Source organism: Echeneis naucrates, chromosome 13, assembly GCF_900963305.1.
Source record: "Echeneis naucrates chromosome 13, fEcheNa1.1, whole genome shotgun sequence".
NCBI lineage: Eukaryota > Metazoa > Chordata > Actinopteri > Carangiformes > Echeneidae > Echeneis > Echeneis naucrates.
Window position 1 is genome coordinate 23,157,611 of NC_042523.1, and position 25,850 is coordinate 23,183,460.

At 45.3% G+C, this 25,850-nt stretch overlaps 1 protein-coding gene across 1 annotated transcript; it reads left to right on the plus strand.

Annotated features, from left to right (window-relative positions):
* Positions 1–585: 585 nt before the first annotated feature.
* Positions 586–24,654, plus strand: ecel1 (endothelin converting enzyme-like 1). Its single transcript, XM_029518175.1, is given in 21 exon segments — positions 586–1,057; positions 1,060–1,227; positions 1,230–1,282; positions 1,284–1,416; positions 1,419–1,438; positions 1,742–1,810; positions 2,548–2,658; positions 2,744–2,836; positions 4,585–4,709; positions 11,255–11,477; positions 12,970–13,068; positions 13,532–13,606; positions 15,734–15,837; positions 16,575–16,633; positions 18,219–18,270; positions 21,135–21,202; positions 21,680–21,804; positions 22,329–22,394; positions 22,857–22,952; positions 24,196–24,272; positions 24,525–24,654. Coding segments are annotated over 21 exon segments (2,388 nt in total). The 3' UTR covers positions 24,625–24,654.
* Positions 24,655–25,850: the final 1,196 nt, after the last annotated feature.

The window sequence follows — 25,850 nt, forward strand, 5'->3', positions numbered from 1 at the left end:
GTTATGGTGATTGCCCGTCTCTGCATGTCAGCTGACGCTCAGCTCTTTTCCGTCGTGTCACCATTGATCCATCCAGATGAGTCACTCAATGTGGGGGGTCGGCGTGGTGGGGGGGGGGCATCTTGCGCTCTGAGCAGGACTATCACCAATCAATTCTACAGCTTTATGCCGACAAACTCCCAGCACAAAACAAAGTGGGGAAGTTGCCAAACAGTTGCAATTTATGTAATTTTCTGCTGTTATGAACACGGACTCAACCGCCGCTGTTTCATTTCTATATTTATCAACAGGTGACCTGTAACTGGTTGGTGAGGGAGAGGGAGGAGAGGAGAACAGACTGGAAAGGGAGCAGAGAGAAGAGGGATGAGTTAGAGAGCGAGAAGATTCCTCGTGTACGATGGGAGCCGCTCGCTGCACCGACTTCTGATTTCAAAAGAACAAAAAGGACGAAGCCTAAAAGGCCCACAGCATTTTGATTTCTCCGGAGTGTTCCGTCCCGTTTGTTCCGGGAGGACAAAGTCATGACCGCCCTCTGAACGTAGAAACAAGTCCTGCTGATCCTCCTCAACCATCCGCCACTTCGACATGGAGAAGACGTACTCACTGACTGCCCACTACGATGAGTTCCAGGAAGTAAAATATGGTGGTCGCTACAGCAGCGACATCCTCAGCAATGGCATGACGCTCCACCTGGGGGGCAGCCTGGACCGTCACATGGGCCGAAGCAGAGGGGGGACCTGGTCAAACAGTCGAAACAAAGACCAAACCAACGCCAGCGGCAGCGGCGGGCTTCCCCGATGGAGCCGCCGGGAGATCTGCCTCCTCTCTGCGCTGGTCTTCGCAGCGGGCATGTGTGTGATCTTGGGCAGCATGTTGGCGCTCAAGTACATTTCCCTGGACGCCCAGCAGGACCCTCAGTGCCGTCAGGACTGCCAACGCAAACGCTCCCTGCTGCGCACGGCTCGCTTCGTCCAGGCCAATATTGATCCGACCATCCAGCCTTGCCAGGACTTCTACTCCTTCGCCTGTGGCGGTTGGCTGCGGCGCCATGGCATCCCGAAGACAAGCTCAGCTACGGTATCATCACCGCCATCGGGGAGCACAACGAGGAGAAACTGCAGCACCTCCTGCTGGAGCCGATACGGCGGCGTGGGCCCAACTCGGCGGAGCGCAAGGTCAAGGAGTTTTACAGATCCTGCGTTAACATCCAGGAGATCGACAAGCTGGGCTCCGACCCATGACGGAGGTAATAGACAGCTGCGGGGGGTGGGACCTGGCGGGGCTCCTTCTGGGGCTGCGGCTGGGAGCGGGAGGACGCCCCACAGAGGCCGGACTTCAACGAGCTGCTGTACAGGACCCAAGGCGTCTACAGCACCGCCGTCTTCTTCTCCCTCACCGTCAACGTGGATGACAAAAACCGTCCAGGAACGCCATCAGGGTTGAGAAAAGGGATGTTTGGATTTGATTCATTTGTGGGTGTAAATGTGCTTAACTTAAACTTAAACTGAAGCCTTTGTCTTACATACAGCCAACGAATCGGCCGTGTGTCTCAGGGCGTTGGACAGAATCTGCCATTTTAAGTTTCAGACAAACATCCATAACGTCCTAATTAATATGCGATGAATGATTAATATGTTTGGACATGTGTCAGCGCTGACATTTAGCGTCTGTCACCAGCTCAGTAACACATATGTCACACATACGACTACTTATTAGCTTTTGATTGTGTGTTTGTGTGTAGATTGACCAGGAGGGACTCACACTCCCTGAGAGAAGCCTCTACCTCGGGCAGGATGAGGACAGTGTGAAGGTAAACGTCCTTCCTTCCTCCCTTCCTTTCCTCACCCGCTGGTCCATCTGCAGTCCAGACCATGACAGCTTCAGCTCGTTCACTTAAATACGACAATAAATCGAGTTCTGACGCTCTTTAAAGTACCTCAGTCGGTTCTGGATCAGTCCGACTCTCTGACTCCTTCTGTGTGTTTATCCGTCCATCCTCATCCTCCATCTTTGATAGCGACGTCGGGCGCTCCCATTGGCTCATTCAGAGGCCTAGCTGATCTCATGACATCAGCTGCTCCAGCTCTGTCTGAACTCTCATCCGCCTCTGAAACGTTGATGTAAACAGACTCATGAAAGCTGCATCGATTATTCAGTTTCAGATTTGAGGCTCTGGACTGTATTAATATGACCTTCCCTGACTGTCACCTCATTTTTCTTCTTCCTGTCCTTCCCATCTTTTATCTCATGTGTGACCTCCTTTAGGATCTTTCTCTCCTTCCTAACCTCCCCTCCTCCTGCCCTCCTTACCTCTTTTCTTCCTTCAGTCCTCATTTTCCCGCCTTCTCTCCCTCCCCTCCTCCTCCATCTGTCCTTCTGAGTGGCGTCTCCTTCGTCTTCATCAATCCACCTGTTTTCCTCCGCCGCCCGCTGTGCTTTTGTTATCCTGTCCACTTTGCCACATGTCGCCTCCGTCACCGGCCATTACTGATGATGTGGCGCGGCTCTTCCTGTCTGCTTGGCGCTGATGTCATTTGTGCTTCTCAGATCTTGGCGGCATACAAGGCCCTGATGGAGCGCTTGCTGAGCATGCTGGGAGCTCACAATGCCACACAGAAGTCCAAAGAGATTATACAGCTGGAGACCCGTCTGGCCAATGTGAGCTGTTTGCTAGTGCGTGTGATTGTGTGCGATTGTGCGTGTTTGTGTGTGCAGCGTTGGATAAAATCTCTTCACTTTGCAGATCACTGTGTCAGAATATGACGACCAAAGAAAGGACATCAGCACCATGTACAACCGCATAACCCTGCGGCAGCTGCAACGCATCGCTCCCAGTGTGAGTACTGCACACGCACACACACACACACACGCACACACACACACACGGAACGTATACATCTTTTATAAACATGCATGTGCACATAAACCGGAGAAAGAAACACAACAAAGGAAGACTCACCAAAGTGTTGAGCTGATGGAGGATGATGGAGGATGATGGAGGAGGAACATGGATGGATGAGAAGGTGCAGACTCGTCTCTGAAGTTGTGGGAACACCAACAGAGAATCCTCAAGATGTTTCTTCATGGTCAAAGACGAGGAATGGAGCGGCGAGGGGGGGCGAGTACTGAGAGGAAGATAAGAGTTCGACTTTTAGCTTCTCAGCCAGAAAAACCACACACACACACAGCAGAAGGAGAAGATGAGAGAGTGAACACAAGTGTTGATAAAAAGGATGAGAGAGGCGCTGACGAGGAAAAGGAGGAACATAGGAAGGAGCAGATTAGATTCAACCGAAGCAGAATGCTGCAGAATGGCCTCAATATTTTGCTTTTATTTGTATCTAAATCTGAACACGTGTAAAAGACTGGAAGCTTTGTCAGGCAAATTCTCAACTCCAAGTATCACACACACAAAAAAGCATTTAGAAAAGTGTTGGAATTTAATTAAGCAACCAAGTAAACACAGCTTCCGAAGAGAAAAGGCACGAAATCTAACATGAGTTACTGAAACTATTTTTGAGTTTGTTAACCGGAGAAATATTTCGTTTTTTTAAGCCTGAAAAAGTAAAACTAAAACTCCAACTGGGACGTCCGGAAAAAGTATTTTTTATAGAATAAAGAAGTGAGTGTAAAATGTCGATCCTCATTTATTCAACAGGAAATCATGGCCTGTAACGATCTGTATCAGTTGGGCCACACATCATCAACATCACATCACAACATTTTTGTTTTTTATTTTGGGAACGTTCCTGTTTTTCCCGCTGCAGGCCTTTTGCCAGGAGCGAGCTCTGAGCTGGTTTGATTACAGGCCGCGTCCCGGGCAGCCCCCAAAGCCAGGCCAGAGATTTTAACTGAGTTACAGCAGCAGCCTGAAGCAAAGTTATTTAAATTTTTCTCCAATTTCCTGCAGACAGTGTAGCACGTGTCAGTTCGTCAGTGTGGATTCATGCTGCCTGGATCAACAAGCATCAGATTAAACACGTCACACTCAACACTCTCAGAGTGTCGTTTTTTTACGTAGTCTTGTGTGTTTTCGGGGCTTTCGGGTGAAATCCATGCACAGTGGGGCTTTTTACTGGGAGGCCTGGACACATTTTGCTGCTGCCCCATGACTGCATATGCAATTCAAAGACTCCCAAAATGATTCATCTTGCAGAATGAAATGAATAATTGGATGAAACCTCGGGGAGGGAGGCAGCTTCACTGTGTCAGAACTGACTTCAGGAAATTGTGTTAATTGTGGCTAATGGATCACTTCTGGCTGTGGAGCTGCGACAGGTTTCGCAGCACCTACTTAAAAACACGATTCTCACTTTTTAAACATGTTTTAAAAAATATTGGCAGCAACATTTCCCCTTCGTAGCATAAAAGCTTGCTGTAAACTTCACTTTGAACTGAGTTAAAGGTGCATGTGGTCTGTCCAGGTGTAGCACAGAAACTCAACCTTCAAACGAGCCGTCAGGACTTCTACGACTTTGTGATGTCACAACAAAGCAGCCTCCAAAAATAAAAACCCAAATGATAAAAAACTGTGTTGAGGTGATTAAATATTTTTAATTAACAGTAAAACTCGTCTCTCCGCAGCTTCACTGGAAACGTCTGCTGGATAGAATCTTCCACGACAACTTCTCAGAGGACGAAGAGATCGTGGTGCTCGCCACCGACTACATACAGAAAGTGTCTGATATCATCAAGACCACGTCGAAGAGGTAAAAAAAAAAGAAGAAGTAAAAGGCGATGGGGGGGGTGAAGGTTGAAGATTGTGGATGTGGAGAGAAAGCAGAGAGAACTGAGGTGTGAGAAAAATCAATGAAATTAGACGAAATGCATTTTTGAGTTAGTACTTTTTGAAACGAGTAAGCACTTTTGTTTGAGGTTGTTGTTTGTGTGTGTGTGTGTGTGTGTGTGTGTGTGTGTGTTGCCTTTGGTTTAGGGCTGTCACTGTAGCTTTGCCTACAATGAAGTGTCACAGGGTGTATGGATCTCTTTTGAGTGTTGCTGTGCATGCGTTTACGTGCACGTCAGCGTGTGTGTGTAGGAGAGGTGATCCACTGTTGGGTGAACTTCCACTTCTACTGCAGCTGATTATTATTGATCTACACCTCCACACCTTTCTACCACCTGCAAACTCAGACAGACACACATGGATGGACACACACACACACACTTCCCTTTTCTCTCCTGACAGACTCCAGTTCAGCCTTAGAGGACTGCTGCACGTCAGGATTTGTGTTACAGCCACTGACAGCTCGCCAATAGTGGCTGTGCTCTACACAAATACACAACAGCTCTGAGTCCTCGTCAACGGCTGACTGACTGGATGATTGGCAGCTGGATGAGCCTGTCTGTCTGTCTGTCGGTCTCTCAGCAGCAAAACACACTCAGACGTTTTGGTGATTTCACGACATTATGGAAACATTTGATCGTAATTTTATTACCTTCTCTCATCTCCCTGATTCACCGATTCACACTTCATGGGGATGTTGAGCAAACAAGAAAGAAGCGATGAGCAGAAACACAACAGAAGAAGTGTTTGAGTCCAGCTGACGTGACGGAAGAATCCTAGTTTATGTGTTGTGCTTGTAAACGCCTGCTGGGTGAAGGTATAGATGCTGTAGTGATGATAATCAGATCTGTCCAGTGAAGCAGAGATGGGTGTTAATACTGGACCAGAGAAGGAGCCAGACACACGACGGCAGAAACTGTATTTTAAAATGTACTTGTTTTTATTATATTGATATCATCTTATATCTCATATATCGCTCCCTCCCGTCTCCTGTTGCTTTTCTGTGTAGACTTATAGAGTCTTCAGCGTCTATTGAAAAGAGCCTTGAGAAAATTTCCGTTGTGACTCGACAACCAACTTTTCACCAAACTGTATCGCTACCTTCCTAAAGCCGACGGTCTGAAGGTCAGCAGGATTTCAGCAGATCTCTTTCCATCCTACAGAGACTCTGGTTTTGATTTCTTTATTTATTTTTTGTCTTCCCACATTGACTTTTCACAGGACGTGCCGTAAACAGACTTAGTTCTTATCCTCATATCTGCCATGAAGAGTATTTTTATATAACTTACTTTCAATGGCCACAACAAAAGATAACATCTTCTCGCCGTCATTTAGCTCAGCTCACATCACTGTAAATATATCTTCTCTATCAGATTATCTGTTTGGTGTTTTTCCTTCCAGGTCTTTTTTTCTGCTCTCCTGCTGCTCCTTCTTTGTCAAATCTTGTTTTTGATCAGAACTCTCCAGCGTGTGTCGGGGTTCATATCATTAAAGGATCCATAATCCCCTTTTGTTAAAGTTTCCTCCGTTCCGTCCGTCGGCTCACGTTCGCTCCTTCTCAGGTTTCAGGAGCCGGTTTGGTGCTCTGTCTCTTTCTTTGTTGTTTACCAATCTTCTCTTTGAGCTGTATGTCCATCCATCCTCCCTGATGGCCTCAGTAATGGACTCCACCAGGCCTCAATCATCCACTCCCCGTCTTCTTTGGTTTGACATCCTACCTTCTTTTAGCTTTTATCACGTGTTGGACTCGGTCAGACTTGGTCGATATGGGATTCGGTGCGGAGCTTCACTTCACTTCACAGTCTTCTTTAACTTTTGCCTCAATATGGAATCAGCTGCTGGTTGTAGTTTCAGTGGATAGAGGCAGAAAATGCTGGCTGGCCCCAAAGTAAACACTAAAGACGGACACAAATACTTAATAATGTGCAGCTTGAGACATGAGGCGACGGATCAAATGAGTTTTTTACAGGACAAGCTGATTCTGCACGTTGTATAGAAGCCCACTTGGTCCCAACAAAATAAGTGAAGCACTAAAAAGACTAAATGGTAAAACTAATAAAATATTTTCTATGATTACAGTATTTTGATTCATCAATGTGTATTTCAAAGATGGATAGATCAATAGATCTAAACATCCTATTTTCCTGTAAACTGCTCTTAGAGGCCCTTCTTCAGATGTGCAATCATCTTTTTTCATTAACTACCTTTACAGCTGTAAATATTTTGAATAGCTTTTTCCAAGCAGCAGTGGTCTTCCATACATGAGCAGACTTCCCTCTCTTTAACCAGCTCTGTCTGAGTTCTTGTCTCTCTCCTCATCGCTCGCTCCTTCTCCACTTCGAGTCATCACCCTCTCCTTCCCCTCATTCTGCCTCCATCTCTCAGCACCTCCGTGTCCTCCTTTCTCTCCATCTGGCCCTTTTTGCTTTGTTTCCAATCTATCTCCTGTCCTCCCGTTCACTCGCTCACCTTTTTTTTTTTGTTCCCACTTCTTTCCACCTTTCGTTCAGTCTGTCTCCTGGTTCTGTTTCCCAGAAAGGTCATTATTAGCTGCGCGCACACACACACACACACACACACAGTCGTACCATTTTTCTGAGAGGTGTTAGTCATGAGTGCCTGGTTGAAAATCTCCCAGTTCTTCACATCGAGGCGTCCTCCCCGCCGCTGCCTGTTGCAAGAAGAAACACATGCACACGTACGGTGACCTATAAATTCAGACGGCAGGAATCTGAAGCTGACTGTGAATTCCACTTCCTCCCTCAGCTGTTTATCTGCTGTCATGTTTTTGCTGCTCCCTCTGGTTCATTTGATGAAGCAATTATTTGAAGGAAAACAAAGTGGGAGAAGCGAGGCCAGCTTCCCAAAGACGTCAACACAATCTGCCTTGTTTTTGTAACCCACAGAGTCGCACAACTAATAACAAAAGGCTAGTCGCCATTTTGGGGGGAAAGAATCCATTTATGTTCAACTGAAGCCAGAAATTCAACACAAAGGAGTCACACACAGACACACACCAGTTCCCCCGAACAGCCCCCCCCTCCATTTTTGGAGTCAGGGGCCGTGGCAGAGGTGTTGGCCCGTCACATCATTGTCCAGTAGAGCAGATGGGAAGGTGGTTTAGTTCCACTCAAGGCCATTAACGGACCACAGAAGAAGTGCTGTACACACACACACACACACACACACACACACACACACAGACTGACATTTGTGTAAATCCATGGGGGGAAAGGGGAGCAGAAACTTTTGTCTCCCAGTTAAAATGGACAGTTTAAAGTTGAGAGACAGAGACAGCTGCTCCGTCTTCCTGGCGGACAGTTGGCGTGTCTCAGGATGTGAAGATGGACGAGCGGTCGGCCGTCCTTCTTACTTTTTCTCTGCTGCTGTCTCATTTTGCTTCATTTATTTTCCTTCACAGAGTGGCAGCACAGCGGTGAGCGCTGATGGATGGATGAACTCATTCTTCTTTATCATTTCCCTCCTTTGTGCCCCCCCTCCATGTTCATTCAAAGCTCTTTCTCTCTCACATCTTTCTCCACCTCTGTTTTTTATTCCTCTTTTGCCGTTTTCTACTCCGTCTTTGTGTCCATCCGTCTCATAAAAAAACTCTTTTCCTTTTTACTGCACATCATTTTTCCATCTATGCTTCATTTCTTTTCTTCTCCTCCCTCTTCATTCTCGGTGGTTTTTAGGTTGCTATTGACAACTCCATCTATCCACGGCGCTCCCATTTTCTTTCTGTCTCTTTCTCGATCCCTCCATCAGCGACATTACCCGCTCTCCATCTTTGTAGGTGCCTATTGACCAACTCCCCCCCTTTCCACTCTCACACTGATGGCTTTCCCATCATACAAGGCAGCTGACAAGCGAAATCGCACCTTTCTCCCCCCATCGTCCCGTCATCTTTCTTTTCTACTCCTCTTCCTCCCAGTGTGTGAATATTTATGTGTATGTGGTCGTCATGCAGTGCAGCGGCTGCAGCCAGTCCCATTAGCCAGATGAGCAGGCCTCCAATGAAGGGGAAAGCACCAGCATCTCTCTAAACCGCCACCACTCCCTCCATCTGCTCCCTCTGTTCATCCATCACTCAGGAGGAGTGTGTGTGTGTGTCTATCGTCCGGCATGTGTTTACTTAAGGTGTGTTATATATTTGCGCCCCCCCGGTCATGAAGAGAAGGAGCTGCAGGGTCATTATGTGTCGGTGCACGGGGGTCGTATCTTTCCATCTCCCTAACTAGCGCCATTAAAAAGCATTCAGCTAATGAGCCTTCTCTCAGTCCTCCAGTGATTCAGGTCTACTTCTTGATCCGTGCCGCGCCCTCTTCATTCAGCTCGGCCGCGAACATCCGGGGGAGTAAATCTGACCCCCCAGGGGCAGCCAGAAACATCGACGTGAGCAGTCTGATCTGTGAAGGTTAGTGCGGTTCAAACTGCCTGGTTCAGTCCACTCTATAAGAGAAGGCAGACTGTGTTGAAGTCTATGGGAAAATGTCCCTCCTCCTGCTCAGTAAATGTTTTCCTGATGAGTCGGTCTTGCTCGCTACGTCCCGCCGTGTTAGCTGCCTGTCAGACAACAATGAGGACACACACACACGGACACACAATGTGAAAGCAGCAAACTGTTGCAGCTGGTGATGATGTTTATATGTTCAGAGGGACGTAGGTCCAAAGTCGCTGTGGCGTCACGATCATTTTAACGTCTGTGTTGAACATCTCCTCGCTGCTCTGAATCAATAATACCATCGTCTGATGTCTGGTGACGTGTTCGAACAGCATCCCTTTACATTTGTTTTTGTCAGCGTTCATTTGCATGAGAATGTAAGAGGTTTGCTGTCAGCACAGAACGAACGTGAGTAATGTCGTCCTGTGTTCTGCTGAGGCCACTCTCCCATAATCCACCGCTGCACTCATAAAAAATAACACACTCTGTGAGGCAAAACCACGGCTGCAAATTTAATTAGCATTGTTTTTTTTTGCGAGCGCACAGCTCATTGTGGATTATCCGTCTTTACTCGTACAGTTTACTGTCATTTCTTTTCTCCGTAGATGCCAGAAGTGAAAACGTCTCACCATCTCTCCCACACACTCTGTGGGGAGACGCCGCAGCCACGCCATTAACATATAGACGACTTCCACGCGTGTCGCTCCACTTTTGGGGGCAAAAATGAACATCTGCGGAAAAACACGTGACAACAACACGACAAGAAGGAGCTAATCAAGCGGGGCAGCCACACCTGTAACATGTTGATTTACCGATGGCGCCGACGATCAAGGACACCGCCGAGTCTCTCCTTCATTTATTTACCCTCCCTCTGCCCACCCGCCCCGCCCCGCCTTCCTCTCCCCCTTTCCCATCAATTAAATACACTTCACGAGTGCTTTGTTGGCGGGACCTCGGGGTGCTGTTGCCAAGGCGCTCCTGATTTAATATCTGTCATGCAAAAGGAAAATTTAAAAGAAAGAAACTGGGGAAAACAACGACAACAACACGCGTCGCAGTAGGAGGGGAGGATTTTGGGGAGGGCATTTGTCCCCGCAGGGTAGATAAGATGGGCACCCAGTGGGGGCAGGAGGACTCACCAGCACTCTGTCGTCTGTGTGGTGGGAGTGGAGGGGGGGGGCACACAGCCTGAATACATAAATGATCCATTTTCTTGCCTCCCCCTCGCCCCTCTGCTGCCTCTCTGCTGCGGCTCGCTCTGGATGGGGGAGCTTTCTTTAACGCTCGGGCCCTCTTGACTCCTCAACATTCGCTCTCTATCACTGTCTCGCTCCTGTTTTCTCTCTCAACTTTCCCGACTCTCGAGGGGCTCGGAGGGCAAATGGAAAAACAGAAAGTTTGGGGGCAGATGGAAGAAGATTACAGTTCGATGCAGCAGATGTCACTTTACAAAGAGTCGAAAATGTGCCGCGGTCTCGCATTAAATCGAGACTGTGAAGACTTTTGAGTGTAAAAAAAATAAGACCTTCTTCTTCTTACGGGTGAAAAGATGAATTTAGGTGACACGAAAAGCACCTTTGCTCAGTTTCGTACATTTGGGGATTTTGTTGCAGGAGTCTGAGATGGCCGGCAGCAGCTAAAGCAGCTAATGTTAATGTTTTAAAATGGACGTTACTGATTTTTGTCAATTCTCTTACCCTTTCACTGCATTTTAGCTTTTACTGTTATTAAAATGGGAGAGTGAAAAGTTAAAAGTTGATGTAAAAGACAATAATGAATAATTTAGAATTAAAATCATTCGAATGGTTTCGTTACCAGTCTGGGAAAATCAACATCAAGCTCCATTCTTCAGTTAGCATGCTAACCAGCTAGCTCCGTGTCATCTGCAGCGATCTCGACATGTTTAACAAAGACGCCAAAATGGCCCAGTGGCGTCGTGGTTAACACAGTTTCATCACAGAAAGAAGGTTCCAGGTTTGAATCCCAGCCCTGACCGACTCGCCTCTCTTGTGTCTCTCTCTCAGGGTTCTCCATAACTACATGCTGTGGCGCATTGTGGCAGCGCTCAGCGAACACCTGTCCACCGCCTTCCGCAGCACCATCCACGAGTTTTCCCGCGAGATCGATGGCACCGAGCAGCAGCTGGAGCTGGGCAGGCTGTGCCTCACCCAGGCCAACAAACACTTTGGCATGGCCCTGGGAGCTCTGTTTGTCCAGCAGCACTTCTCCTCACAGAGCAAGGCCAAGGTGTGTGTGTGTGTGTGTGTGTGTGTGTGTGTGTGTGTGGTGGGGCTGTAAGTACGCATCATTTCCTGTTCGTACAAGCAGTTGTTTTGGGAAACAAAGTACAAAACCTGGAAACCAACATTAGTTCGGTTTGTTCATCATCTACCTGCGACACATAGAGCCAATTGGTCGGCACCCAGAACTGAGTTTTCATTTGGAAACAACAAAATCGAACCCAACTCGAGTCCGAAAGTTCCTGCAAAGAAGGCGCCCAAATCTAAATCAGCGCTTTGTCACAGATTCCAGAGGAAGTCCAACCACCAAAGAGAGCCTGAAGCAGAACCAGATGAGTCGTTGTGGATTTAATGAAGCTGTCTGCAACTCTATGAAAACAATACAAGCATTTACTCTGCGTGAAAAAGATATCCTGAAAATGAACATTCACAGGCATCAAATGGGAAATTCTCACAGTCAACACCGTGCTGGTTTATCTGCGTAGGAGGGTTTTTTTGTCTTACTGTTTTGGAGATGTCTGATTGATTCCTAAACTGGGATCTGGAGATATCATCCATTCCCCTCGCTGCCTCTCTCTCACCAGGTCAGTCTCCTCTGATCGCCCACCTCTGCCACTTTCAACCTCCCCCCATACGTATTCTGATCTAGAGCCGTGTCCGTTGGAGGACATGGGGATGTGGTTCCCGATGGGATTTCTAACCTCCGTCACCCTACACTCTTCCTCTAAGCTCTTCATTATCTCCTTTTCACCTCCTTCATCTTCTCGCTGCCCACCCCACATGATTTATCTCACTTTAGGCCGCCTTTCTTGTTCTCTTCCAGAGTTTTAAATCTCAGCCAACGCTCCGGACTATAAAGCATTAAGAAGGTCTGAGATAAGTCTGGGCACTTAGTCTCTATCTACGACTCCTCATATTGTGTTTAAAAGTCTGAGGGTCGAGTTAGATGATGCTTTGAGTTCGTGGAGCGTTTTGGGATTAAAAGCAGAACAGGAGAGAGCGACTTCTTCAGTATTGGCGGTGGGTGCTGATCCCGGAAGCATCTAAACATCGTTCAAACCATCAACACTCAGGATCCAACACTCAACACGTCTTGCATTTTCAGTCTTGTCCAAATTTCACATTGCTCAGAGACATCGGTGTGCAGAGTGTAGGCTTGTCATTATCAACACGACACACCAGACCTGAGGCCAGTGGCGAAGACCGACTCACTGATGATGAAGTAATGAGTTTCAGCAGCTGAGGACCTGAGATATCGGAGACGGAGATGTTGTCCAGAATCATAAAATTGAGAGATTGTGGAGAGACGGAGTTTAGCATTTGTCCAATTCCTTCAATTTTTTTTTCTCAGAAAAACTTGGAAGTTTCAAGGAGTAGCTTTATTTACTGGAACACAATGAATGTTGGGAAACTTTGTTTTTGTGAAGCCGCACCGACTTAAATCCAGAGAGAAGAAATAAACAAAATGTCTTTTTAAAACTGATGTGATCTCCCTGCAGGTCCAGGAGCTGGTGGAGGACGTGAAACACTCCCTGGACCTCCGTCTGCAGGAGCTGGACTGGATGGATGAAGCCACCAAGGAGGCTGCCAGGGCGAAGGTGGGGGGGGGCAGCACAGCTCCCTGACAGATCCGATTAGTGCCTGAAAAGGACATTATTATTTCTGTGTGATTCCTTTTCTTTTCGGGAGGTTTGATTGATCGCTCGGTGAGATGGAAGTGTGCGATAGAATACATGAAGGGCTTGACATTGAGGAGGGAGGATGGCCTAATCCGGATCGCTCTGTGGTGCTGATTTAGGGTCTGCACTGCAAGATATCCCCACTAATACTTTTACAATCTGAAGTCGTAATCCTTTTAGAGGGCCATGCTGAATATAAAGAGCTTCCCTGTAATCCTATTACTTTGGGTTTGCTTGATTAGTTGATGCATGTGTGTGTTTGAGTGTGTATATGTGTTGACTCAGCCCCCCCCCCCCAAAGAAAAATAAATAAATACGGCGAGTGGATGTGAGGTGATCAGATGTCATCATGTTCTTCCTCCTCCTCCTCTTCTTCTTCCAGCTGAAGCACATGATGGTGATGACAGGATACCCAGACTTCCTGCTCAAACCGGAGCTCATAGATCAGGAATACGGGGTGAGTCATGACCCGCACACACACACACACACACACACAAACCATTTCTCAGCAGCATCCCTTCCCTCTTTCCCATCAGCTGATTGTGTCCAGGTGGAGTGAAATAATACTCAACCCAAAGCTCCCTGATGAGAACGCTAAAATAAATAATATAGATGAGCCGAGTCAAACCTGGACGCTCAGTTTTCTGTTTTAAACGCATGGAACGAACAAAAGTGTGAATTTAAGGACGATAAACTGAAGAGGAGAAAATGTCAAGTCATCCCGACGACAACTTTATACTTCGCTATAGTGCAGAGAGAAACTTTTACTGCCGTCACCTTCGGTTGGTTACGCCGCAGATTTAGATCATCCACACAAATGGTGAGATGAACAAATAAAACATGATTCATCGTCCTGGTCTGAATCACAGCAGTGCAGGCAGCAAACGATGAGCACAACTCCATTAGCTGCTTATGTGTTATGTTGTTTCATCAGCAGTCATAATCTTAGAACACAATGAAACAATAATGACGCCAAAGTTTGTTTTATAGCACTTACAACAAATAGAGAATTACAAAGTGCTTCAGAAGAATAAATTAAGAAATGAAGCAACACAGAGACAAATTACTCCAAAGCAATAAGTATATAATAAAAATAGAAACAGAATATTTAATGACTTTTAAAAAACCTTTGTGTTTAGATAGATAGTTTAATAGACAGCTAATGTTTAATGACTATTTTTATTCATTTCAATAATATAATAATAATATAATAGTATAATAATATTAATATCTAATTTTGAAGGTTGCACTTGTAATTTGTATTATTACTTTAACTTAATTTGTTTTCTTCATTATAAAGGAACTTCCTGTGCATCAAATAAAGGCTTAAATGCAGAAAAAATAACTTAAATATTTATTTGTATTTATTTGTTCAGTTTTTTTTTATATATTTTGAACCCCCACATTGTTTAGTTCCACATCAAAGCGGATGCTAGCTTAGCTTAGCATAAATAGCTGACACAATGAGGGGGCGGGGCAGCACACTAATGAACACATTATGTTTGGTCTTTGTGTGGATGTAATATGTTACTTATCGAAGTGCTCAACGAAGCTGGCAGCAGCTTTTATATTTAGAGTTTCTCATCTCACTTCTGGCACGAAAGTGGCGCTGCACATTTCCCCAAACTGTTCCTTTAATAGCAGCATTACTTCTCAGGGAGGTGTTGCTCTTCCACCGTTATTGGTTTTAGTCCTTATGCAGTCTGGAGACGAGTGACTGAGCGCCTTCTCCATCTGCCAACACAACATCAGCGCTGGCTGCTGTGTGTATTGGTGTCGCACATCTGGCACAGAGACGAAACAAACACAAAATCAGACAACTAGGAGGAAAAAAAAAAGAAGCAAACAACAGAGTGTCCGTTTAACGGATGGAGATTTTTACTAAAGCCAGTTGCATTTAAATTGTCTGTCGGCCAGAAAACTCTCAGTTCACACTTAATGAATCCGCAGACGAAGAAACAGAGTTTGAGGTTTCTGTAAAGATGTTTCAAAGCTCAGAGTCGGTCGCCATTTTTGGCAGTGCCTGACTCCGCCCCCTAAATCACAGGTAATCCGAACACGCTGCGGATTTGGGATGCTCTTGGCTTCATTTTTTCAGTCCTGCAGAAATAAAAAGGTTGAGCCAGCTTATGATAGATAATTCAGTCTACACTTCCTGTTTTATTTTGTAGTCTTGGGCCTTGTGCATTGCGTCTGTTGTTACTTCCTGTTGTTGCCCACACACCTGCACTGTGTCAGTCATCAGTCGTGCCCTTTTTATTCCCTGTTTCCGGCTCTGTGGGTGACTTGTTTGTTTCTCTTCTGACTGGATGTCTCGTGCTCGAAACACAACACACCTCCTGCTCATGTTAGCTTAAATCCCAGAAACAAAGAGAACACGACTGCATGTGGTCATCTTCATGGCTCGGTCCTGTCCAGGAAAAGACAAACAACACAGCTCAGGTTTAATCAGTTAATTTTCTGTGCTAAACCGAGTCACTGGTGTGTTTGTGGCAGCTTCGTATCTGCTGTGAATTTCCCAAAATGTCAAAGCAGTCAGAGGAAAGGTCTTCACGCTCACTGCACCTCTGTGGGTTTTTTGCAGTTTGACGTGGGGGAGAAGACCTACTTCAAGAACATCCTGAACAGCATCAAGTTCAACATCAAGCTGTCCGTCAAGAAGATCCACGAGGAGGTGGACAAGACGGCGTAAGTCACACCCTCTCATCGCACGAGCTCGCCACCACGCAGCGCGAACCAATTAGAGACGGTCCATACATTGGCAACCTAGCAGCTGCGGCCCAGCGCCGGCTGCAACCGCGAGTCCGTGTCTCACTAATGTGTTTGGCACATCGAACACGTGTCCTCTGGTGCATCCTTTTAGTTTGACATTTGTTGACGCGCCTCTAAATTAAACGAACAGATACCAAATCGACACACACAGCTGGAGAAAATCCATTTGATTTACTTATCTGGAGGAGCCAGGCAGCAGAAAAGTGCTGTGGGACGTTCAATTCATTATTCTAAAGCAGCATATGACAGCGCATCACATCCGCATTAATGTTCAAAGGTGCTCCGAACAGCTGTATCACTGGCCCACACTCCACGCCACGAAGAGTTAAATCGCACAATCCCCCCACCGTTTTATCACTACGAACTCAAACCCTTCATCACTTACACAGTCTGCAAGGAAAGAAAGGACCACCCCCCCTCCTCCTCCTCCACTGCAGGAAACAAGGGCATGTTTTTGGTTTGTTCCAGTCGATGATTCTGGAATTAAGTGGATTACGGCAAAGGAGCCTGTCCGGTTTCCGTGGGACCGCCCACCACGCACCGGGGGGGGGGTCAGAGAGAGAGAGAGAGAGAGTGGACAGACAGTGTTTGGGATTCTGCTCAGGGAGATGAACTCTAATACTCTGCTTGTTTGACACCATGTTTGTCCTCAGGTGGCTCCTCCCCCCTCAGGCCCTGAATGCCTACTACCTGCCCAACAAGAATCAAATGGGTGAGTGTGGGAGTCTTTGTTTTTAAATGCTGATGTTCTCTCACACCATTACATTCTGCACCACACACACACACACACACACGCAGGCTGCACATCAATTACAAGCTGCTGCACCACTTTGGCGCCTTTTTTCCCACGAGTCAAACGCCACGGCAGCCGCCTCCTCATATCACATTCCCCCGATCGCTCGCTTTCTGCTTCAGTCCCCACCTCACATACTTAAGAGCCCCCCTGGAGGGAAAACAAGCACTAACACCTTCCTGGGTTTTAGTAAATCTGGCCCTGCGATGTCACCCCCCCCCACCTCGACCTGCTGCTGGCTGCATCCGTCAGCCTCCTGGATTAAAGCGCTCGCTGAAAAATCAATGCCGGAGCAGAGGAGGAGTCAGACAAACAGTCAGATTATCTCGTTTCAGTTCTCAGCTCATTCATCATCAGTCAAATTAATATTGGCCACTTCTGAAGTAATCCCGTCTCCTTTACTTCCTCAGACTCAGATTAAGATTGTAATTAATCGTTCCTCCTGTAGATTTTTCTCTCTTCATGACAGCAGTCACAAAATGATTTTTATTATTTCTACATTCATCTCCTTCAGTCAGTTACGAACAATTATCAACTCAACAGTTTGTTTTTTTATTTGTATTAAATTAATTGAAAAATATAAACACTCAATGAGCTAATGAGCAATACAGTTAGACTATTAATGTGTGAACCATCTTAACTGTGCTAACATGATTATTCAAATTACAGCTAAGGCTAAAGGGTTAGCCAAAGGAATTAGCCAAAAACCAAAATGCTGAGCAATTTTCATGTTAGGAAAACCAGAACTGTCTCAAAACTCAAAGTGAAGTTTGAAACAGTTTGTCGTTTTTTGTTTTTTGTTTTTTTTTTTTCAGCCAGCAGCGTGAAGCCAAAGATGTCTGACAATAATCTAAAACAAAAATGAGGCCACATTTCACATCACTCACTGACGTCTTTGTATGTTTTACACCTGATTTATTTCAAATTGTAATCTAATAAAATAAGACAAAATAAACAAAATGGAGTTTCTTTTCCAGTTTGGTGATAAAACTCTGATAATGTTGTCATTATATTACATACTGCTGTGTGTAATACTAATGATATTGATGCAAGTCAAACCTCTGCTGCTGTTTGTTTTAATGAGTGTGTCTTTAATTAAGACAGATGACGTTTTGACCCTCAGGCTGTACGAGCCGCACAGTCTCACCGCTCGCTGGGCGTGGCCTACATACGGGCGGCTGTTAATGACGGCCCGAGGCTCCCAAACATCATCTGTCTGAAATAAAGGAAAAATGCACATGGAGCTATTTGGTCCTTCTCTCATCACCAGCAGACAAACGCAGCAGCTCCCATCAGATTTAGGTTTGAATGTGTGCTGAGAATCTGAAACGGATGAGGATTTTTTTTTTTTTCTTTTACTTTCTTCATCAGTGCACGATGACGTGGAGACGCTTTAAAGGTTCAGTCATCACTGATCTTACACAGCTTTCCTGCGTCGAGCCGATCGGGGAATCCGGCCTCATATTTCACTTTCCCTCACGCTGTTTCTCTGTCTCTCTTCCAGTCTTTCCTGCTGGCATCCTTCAGCCGACTCTCTACAACCCTGAGTTCCCGCAGTAAGTCGCCTCACACTCTGCTGTCCTCCAGGAGACAGCCACCATAACAAAAGGCCATTAAAGGCCGTGTTAGTCTGGCACACCTGATTAGACCAATTCAAATACCCACCAAGAGCTCAGTTACAGAACAAAGTCCTGCTAATGGGACGGCCGTCATTGAGAGGTCGCCTCCCCGAATTTCAGCCCATTGACTCATTTGATGATGCAGGAAAGAAAGAAGGTCCGTTCACCTCAGTTACTCCGGTCTCTGAGTCATAGATTGGCTGTTTTTCGATGAGTAATACTGGAATCTGAATTATGAAACAAGTCGTTGATTCTTCAGTTGTTTCGTCTTTCTGTGGAACATTCGTTGTATTTTAGTGCGAGCTCTCATACTCAGGGTTCATTGACGCCACTTCACAGCTGTTAGACATAAATTGTAAGCCAGTTTCTAGTTAATGGACTAAAACATGTAAAACTGTGTAACAGCACATTTCATTTCCCCAAAAGATTCTTGTTCAACAACCCTGAACTGGCCGAAGGTCCGTTTGGTGGCTGACAAGTTCAACTTTTAACTGGAAAAGAAGGAAGGCTGTTTTAAGGCCAGGTCAAGGATTTAGGTTCAGATTTATAATGTGTGTTTTTCTTCCTTTTAGCGTCATGTCTGTAAACTTTCAGCGTTTGATGCTTTAATGTGGTGTTAACAGGTTTTTCACAGGTCATCTTTCAAATATTCAATATGTAAATATTTTTAAATTAGACCAGAGGGGGCGGAGCTACAGCGGGATGGACAGACTGTACCACCCAATTAGGTCGGGTTTCCTCTTCCTGATACCGTTTAAAACAAAACAAGATGGCTGACAGCCAAATTACAAACTCCAAAAGCAGCAGCTCCTGAACTGGCAGGTGACTTCACAGCAGGTTGGCGTCTAATTAATGTGTTCAGGAATTAAAATCAAAATCCCAAGACAACAGTGAAACATTAACATCATAAAGGAAAAAAACATAATTCCCCTTCAACACATCAACAAGGAAAACTTTTAGAATAAAGAAATTTAATTAAGATAATAAGTGGCAGCGCAGACGGCTCCAAATCCTGACTCGACAAGATAAAGAAAATCCCGCCACTCACCGTGAAATAGTCTTATTATTTAATACGAAGCAATCAACAAACATGTTTCGGCTGCAATATATCATCAGCGCGACGAACAGTTCAGTTTGTACGCAGGTGAGTTTAAACGTGACGAAGCGGCTCTTACGTCAGATATGAGGTGTCTCTTTTGGTTTCCTACGAAGTGAAGTGTTGTCTATTTTTAGCTCTAACAGGATGCTGCTCTGCTTCCTGGATGGCTCAATCACAGATTTACTTCATCACTTCTGCAGAACTTGTGTGTTCTCCAGATGCGATGGCTGCAACACGTTGGTTAATTGCACCATATTCACCGCGACGCCGTGATGGAAACGCTCAGTAGAAGAGGAATGTGTGCGTAAACGACAAATCTCTCCACTCTTTTTTCCAAAACAATTTCAGAGGAAGGAACCTGCTGCTGCCTGCAGCAAGTCTCACTTTAAACCGACGGATGGATAAAATACAGAAAAATCAAACTTTCCCATTAATATGAGATAATTAAAGTTAGCAGCTTGTGTACTCGACATTAGCCGGCACTTCTGTGTCTTCATTAGAGGTGATCACCGCTGCCACTACCTGCCGCCATGCATGTTAATCAATATGAATTAATGATTGGGCTAAAGTGTGTGTGTGTACCTGTCCCCTCGAAGTTATTACTGCAGTAGCCCTAACCTCCCATAAACCCTCCCCCCTCCCCCCCCCCACACTATCACGTTGGCCATAATGAAGCTTCAATCAGCCGGTTAGTTTAGCGGGGGGAGTCGGGCCCAGTGTGAGGCAGCGTATCGACTAGCTGTCAGAAAGTCATTTTCAGACGTAGCCATGTGAATAGCCCCGAGCCTGCCCCCCCCCCCCCCCCATCGCTCTGTATCTGCATGTGCTGCACCGGCACCCTCTTTATTTATTTATTCAGGGAGAGAGTTTGTACTTTGGCTGAATTAGCAGCAGGACAACACCGGGGGGGGGGGCACTAAAGTAATTAATGAGTTAAAGTTCATCAGTCAGTCAAAAGTCATATTAATGGACATGGATGTCTGATGTCTCCGATAAACGAGGACCTTTCAAGCCGTCTACAACAAGGCCGAGATATTCAAAGAGAAATTTGGCATTTTGGGCCGTTATGTTTCTCCACTTTTTGTCTGTGAGCTACGTAAGCTGAGTGAGACCAGCCCCCATTCATTGAAATCTACAGGAAAATGTCCCTACTTCTCCCTTCATTTACAAGCTTTTTAGTTTCAAATCTGCAATACAACAAAATGTTCCTGTTTAGAGGAAAATAGTGTAAAGGCAATAAGCTATTTATTGATTTGTTTCCAAAAAAGAAAATCAAAAGCCAGAGAAGTTAGCCATCTCCATCTTTCTCTCCGTCTTTGTACAGATAATCAAACTGGGTTTTATGTCACACATTGCTCGAACAGACGTGAGAGCGGAGCCGCTCGTTTCATCGCATTTTTACACAACAAAGTAAAAAGGCTTGACTTTGTGTAACATTTGACACACAATGACCGACATCTGCTCCACCAGGCAGCTAAAGCACGAATGCTAATGCTAAAACACTGGAGATTGTCAGAGGGTAAAATCTGAGCTAACATTAGCCGGAACATGTTCGTGGTCCTACCAGACTTTGGCACACGAATTTAACTGTTCAATGAAACGTTCTTCTTAAAAAAATTAGTTATAAGTTGAAGCAATGTAATGTTTTTTAAATAAAAAAAAAAAAATAATAATAATGTTTATTTCTCCTTCTTGCTGCCAGATCTCTGAACTACGGAGGCATCGGAGCAATCATCGGCCACGAGCTGACACATGGATATGACGACTGGGGTGAGTACAAAGACGTCTTCGTCCGTCGTCCGTGGCGACTTACACATCCTCAGAATGCACCATTTTGATTTGCATGAAACTATCGGAGAGACAGCATGGGCTCCCTGTAGCGTTATGATGTTTGTTGGTAACCTGCAAACACTGCTTTGAGCCGCAATCTCTAACTTTCATTTGCAGTCAAAAGTGCCGCTCCTTCAGATACATCAACAGTATTTTAATTCCAGTGCGAAAAAAACTGTTAGTGCACAAACCTGCTGGCCAAATTTTCTGGAATCATGAATTTGCCACGTCAGTCAAAGTCAAACCGGCTCAGAACGGTTTGACTCCTGCAGCTAACAAACAGTGCAGAATAAAAACTAAAACGTTGGGCAGCTCTTTGGACTGTGCAGAAAAGTTGCAGATTGTGTTGTCTCCATGCTAACACCCCCCCTACCCTTTTGCCCCTCATCTTAGTGATGCAATGGTTCATGTCAATAGGGGGCCAGTACGACCGTCACGGCAACCTCAAACAGTGGTGGACAGAGGAGTCGTACAGGAAGTTCCAAAGGAAAGCCGAGTGTATTGTCAAGCTCTACGATAACTTCACTGTTTATAACCAGAGAGTGGGTTCTCACACACACACACACACACACACACACACACTTTATGTTGGCACACAGAGAGAAAATATATGGAAAAATAACTCTGATGATGCTGTCAGATAATAAATTTATAACACAAAGCAGCAGCACATGACACAAAATGTGGGCTTGTAACAGGCGGCGGTAGAGTGGAAAATCCTCCAAGTCTGAATATCTCAGTCTGTTACACTTTGGCTGTTCTATTTTTAATTTGGATCTTTCAAATCCAAGAAGCTTTAAAGAAATTCGATAATAAATCACAGAGGTACAATTTTGACAGGTTGATTGGTGGAGTTTTATAGCCCGTTGGTATTTTCCAGCTTTACCCACACTGCTAAAAATGAAATATTCATCACATTCCTTGCAAGTAAATGACCAGAAGTGAAGGCGCGGGGCCACAGAGTGGATTTCTTTTCATTTTGTGCAGAGCAGGTTAGCCTTTTCTGGTTGTGATGCTAAGCTAAGATGGATCTGTATCAGAGGAGTTTTCTTTTCTTTGTGTTTAGGTGAACGGTCGTCTGACGCTGGGGGAAAACATCGCAGACATGGGAGGCCTGAAGCTGTCGTACTATGTGAGTGGTGAAATCATTGTCTGAACATTGTGAGAGCTGCTCCCATCAGTGCACAAAGCCTCATAACTGCACTGTTTTATTCATGTTCAAGGTAAAGACATAAAAGATGAGCATTTAACGGAAAGCCTCTCTCTCTTTGTGCCAGTGTGTTTGTCTGGACAATGGAGCATCTGGGCTGCTGCATAATTCAGCTCCATATTGATTGTGTCAGTGGTCGACAGTATATTGAAGAAACAGAGCGGGGAGCAAAGGCACAAAGGGAATAAATGAATACTTTCAAATAACTCATGGCGTCAAAGTGGAACAGTAACGTCAGGTTATTAAGCCGCGCTAATCCGATACTGCTGAAGTGATTCCAAAGTCGGGGGGGTGGTTAGAGTAACTGGGGGTGCCACATTTGGTTTCAGATCAAAGTTTGAAGGTTCATCAGTAATCGTTTGTCTCCCTTGTGTCTCCGTCCAGGCGTATCAGAAGTGGGTGAGGGAACACGGTCCGGAGAGGCCGCTGCCGGGGCTCAAATACACCCACGAGCAGCTGCTGTTCATCGCCTTCGCTCAGGTACGGCCTTTCTGCGAGAGAGCGGTTCTGATCGCAGAGGGCAGGCAGGAGTTACATCTTGTATCCCAGCATTATGGGATGGATGCATTAACATCCATCGGGGGGGAACAAAATGAAGTGTTGATGACAGCACAGTGTCTGGAATCACAGGAGCACCCCTGCTCCTTGTAAATATTACGACTCGTCATTGAAATTCAGTGGTGTCGTTGAAATTCACAGCTTAATGTAACCGTGGGAAAATCGACGCACATTTTACTGCAGTTTGAAATGTTTTTATCCACAGCGAGGCGACATGAGAGTCACATATGTGTGTGTGTGTGTGTGTTTTCCCTGTGAACAAAAAGTATCGCATGACATCAACCCCTCACAGCAGGGAAACAGACCTGCTTTATGAACCCTTTTCCTTTTTGTTTTAACGTCTCATTGCTGATTGCACAGAATAAAAATTAATGGCACCATCTGCATTTAGATTAGTTCCCCATCAGCTTCCCTTTCACTGTGCATTTCTTTCTAGGACAGAGAACCTAAAAATAAAAACGAAGGAGGGTCAACCCGTGAGCCATGTAGGCTCTGAGCAGGTGTCTCTCCTTCATGTCACGCCCCCTTTATGTTACCTAAAGTATCCAATAAAGGTTTTTAAAACCCCCAAAATAACTTGGATTCATCTCATGAACAAAAACTCTGGCTTTAAATGCATCTAATGGTCTGACTTCCTGGACATGAGTCCACCAGGATTTGTCCCAGTTGCCATGATGGCCCCAGAACAGGAGAGGGCTTAAATCATTTATTTCCCTAGAAATAAAAATAATGCTAATTATAATAATATTACTAAATCTGCCCTTATCTTTCCGGGTTTATAGTTGACAGTAGTTAGGCAGACAGGTAGTCATGTTGCTAAGTTTAAAGCTAACGGGCAGAAATGATCCGTTTCATATTCTAAACAACGCTGACTTTCCTACAAAGAGCAGAACCGGAGGATCATCTATCGGCGCTTTAATGACCTCTTCGATATCTGTCGATGGCATTTTGGTTACTTTTTCAATAGATGTCTATGAAATCGTGGAAAAGGTCAGCACTGTTTCCAAGATTCAAAACCAAAAGACATTCGGCCGTCAACAGAAGCAATAAAAAGTAAAGGTGGTTAGTTTTCAGGAAAATGGCTGAAACGTCAAACATTTATCACACACTTCTCGCTGAGTCCTGTCCAGGTCGGGTCACTGTTGTGTTCATGTTGTCTTTTCAGAACTGGTGCATGAAGCGAAGGTCTCAGTCCATCTATTTACAGCTGCTGACAGACAAACATGCACCGGAGCACTACAGGTACAGAATGTGTTCAGTTTCTGCTTTTACATTTTGGAAATCATCTTCATTTCAAATAATAGAAACCAGCAGGCTGAACCACGATTAGGAGTCCACAGGCTGCGGTTCCTTTGAAATAAATGAATTAACACGATTCCTGAACTATCACGTAGCCACATACACTTGATAATAGCGTTCTCCCTCTCTCTCTCACACACACACACACACACAAACACAAATGTTCCTACTTGCTCCTGTTTCCTTCCCTTGCAGAGTGATCGGCAGCGTTTCCCAGTTCGACGAGTTCGCCCGTGTTTTCCACTGTCCGAAGGGTTCGCCCATGAACCCCGTCGACAAGTGCTCCGTGTGGTGACCTCTCCCGCTCCCCTGAGGACGACCCCGCCATCTTCACATCCTCCGCCTACAATGCCTGTCCTTCTTCATGCATCCAGCAGGAAGCTACAGAAGCCTGTTCCTGCATTAGAAACACATCTTCAGTTCTGAAAAGTTTAACCGTCCATCGTCTGTACTAACCCGACTAAAGCATGGGTCACATGACCGTTGATCATGTACATAAATATCATTTGATTACATATATTTTTCTATGTTTAAATTTATTTCCAGATCATCTATTTTTGTATTTTAGCATAAATATATCACACGTCATGTTTAGGATTCATAATTCAGCACCTGGCTCGTTTCTCTCCTCCGTCGCATCAAGTAGAAAACTCAAAGTGGCGACAAACAGTGATTTCAGCCTCTGATGTAAACAGGACAAGGCCCAATTTCAGATGAACTGGGATCAGCAGCATCCTCACGCCTGCCAAAAAAACAAAACAAAAAAAAAAAACAAAACACAAAACGTTGGAGTTTAAATCTGTGTCGCAGTCAGGCCCTCCTCTGGCTCAGAGCAACGGTCACTGCTCAGCCGTCATGACTGTTGTGTCGTTTGCTCGCGCTGTTTTTTCTTGTTACTGTGAGTGTTTGTACGGTTTTTAAGAATTTGTCAACTTTTTTTAATGAAGAAGATTAAAGCAGGAGGTGGCCTCACTGTGGATGTTTCCTCTCAGGATTTGTAGCCAAGTGCAGCGACCGACTGACAGACAAACAATCAATCAACGGGATCTTTGTGTCTCGTTCAACTCTGAGGTCGACTCGTCTCTCTGTTTTTGGACAGACGAGAGGAGACTGAGCCCTGAAGGGGACCAGCTGATTTCTATTCACTCTGCTGTGGGATTATCCGCACCTCGGGTTTCCTGCCGACACCTGAACGGCCCAGGAATAACAAAGGCAACTCACCAAATAACGGAGGCCAACCGTCGTGGCTCATGAGGAATTACACATTTCTAAACAGTGAAAAAAAAAATTACTTTTGTATAAAGAATCTGTTGGTACAAGAAAAAGGACGTATATATAAGATGGTATGGTTGTACAGTTTGTTTTGATGAGGGTGCATGTTTCCTCTTTGGCCAATATACAATTCTGATCACTGTGTATGGAGGATAACACACAAACACACACACAGACACACATATCTGATGCTACAGCTGCTAGTGAACATGTGGCTGCTATCTCTTCCTCTTTGTTGGTCGCTGTTTA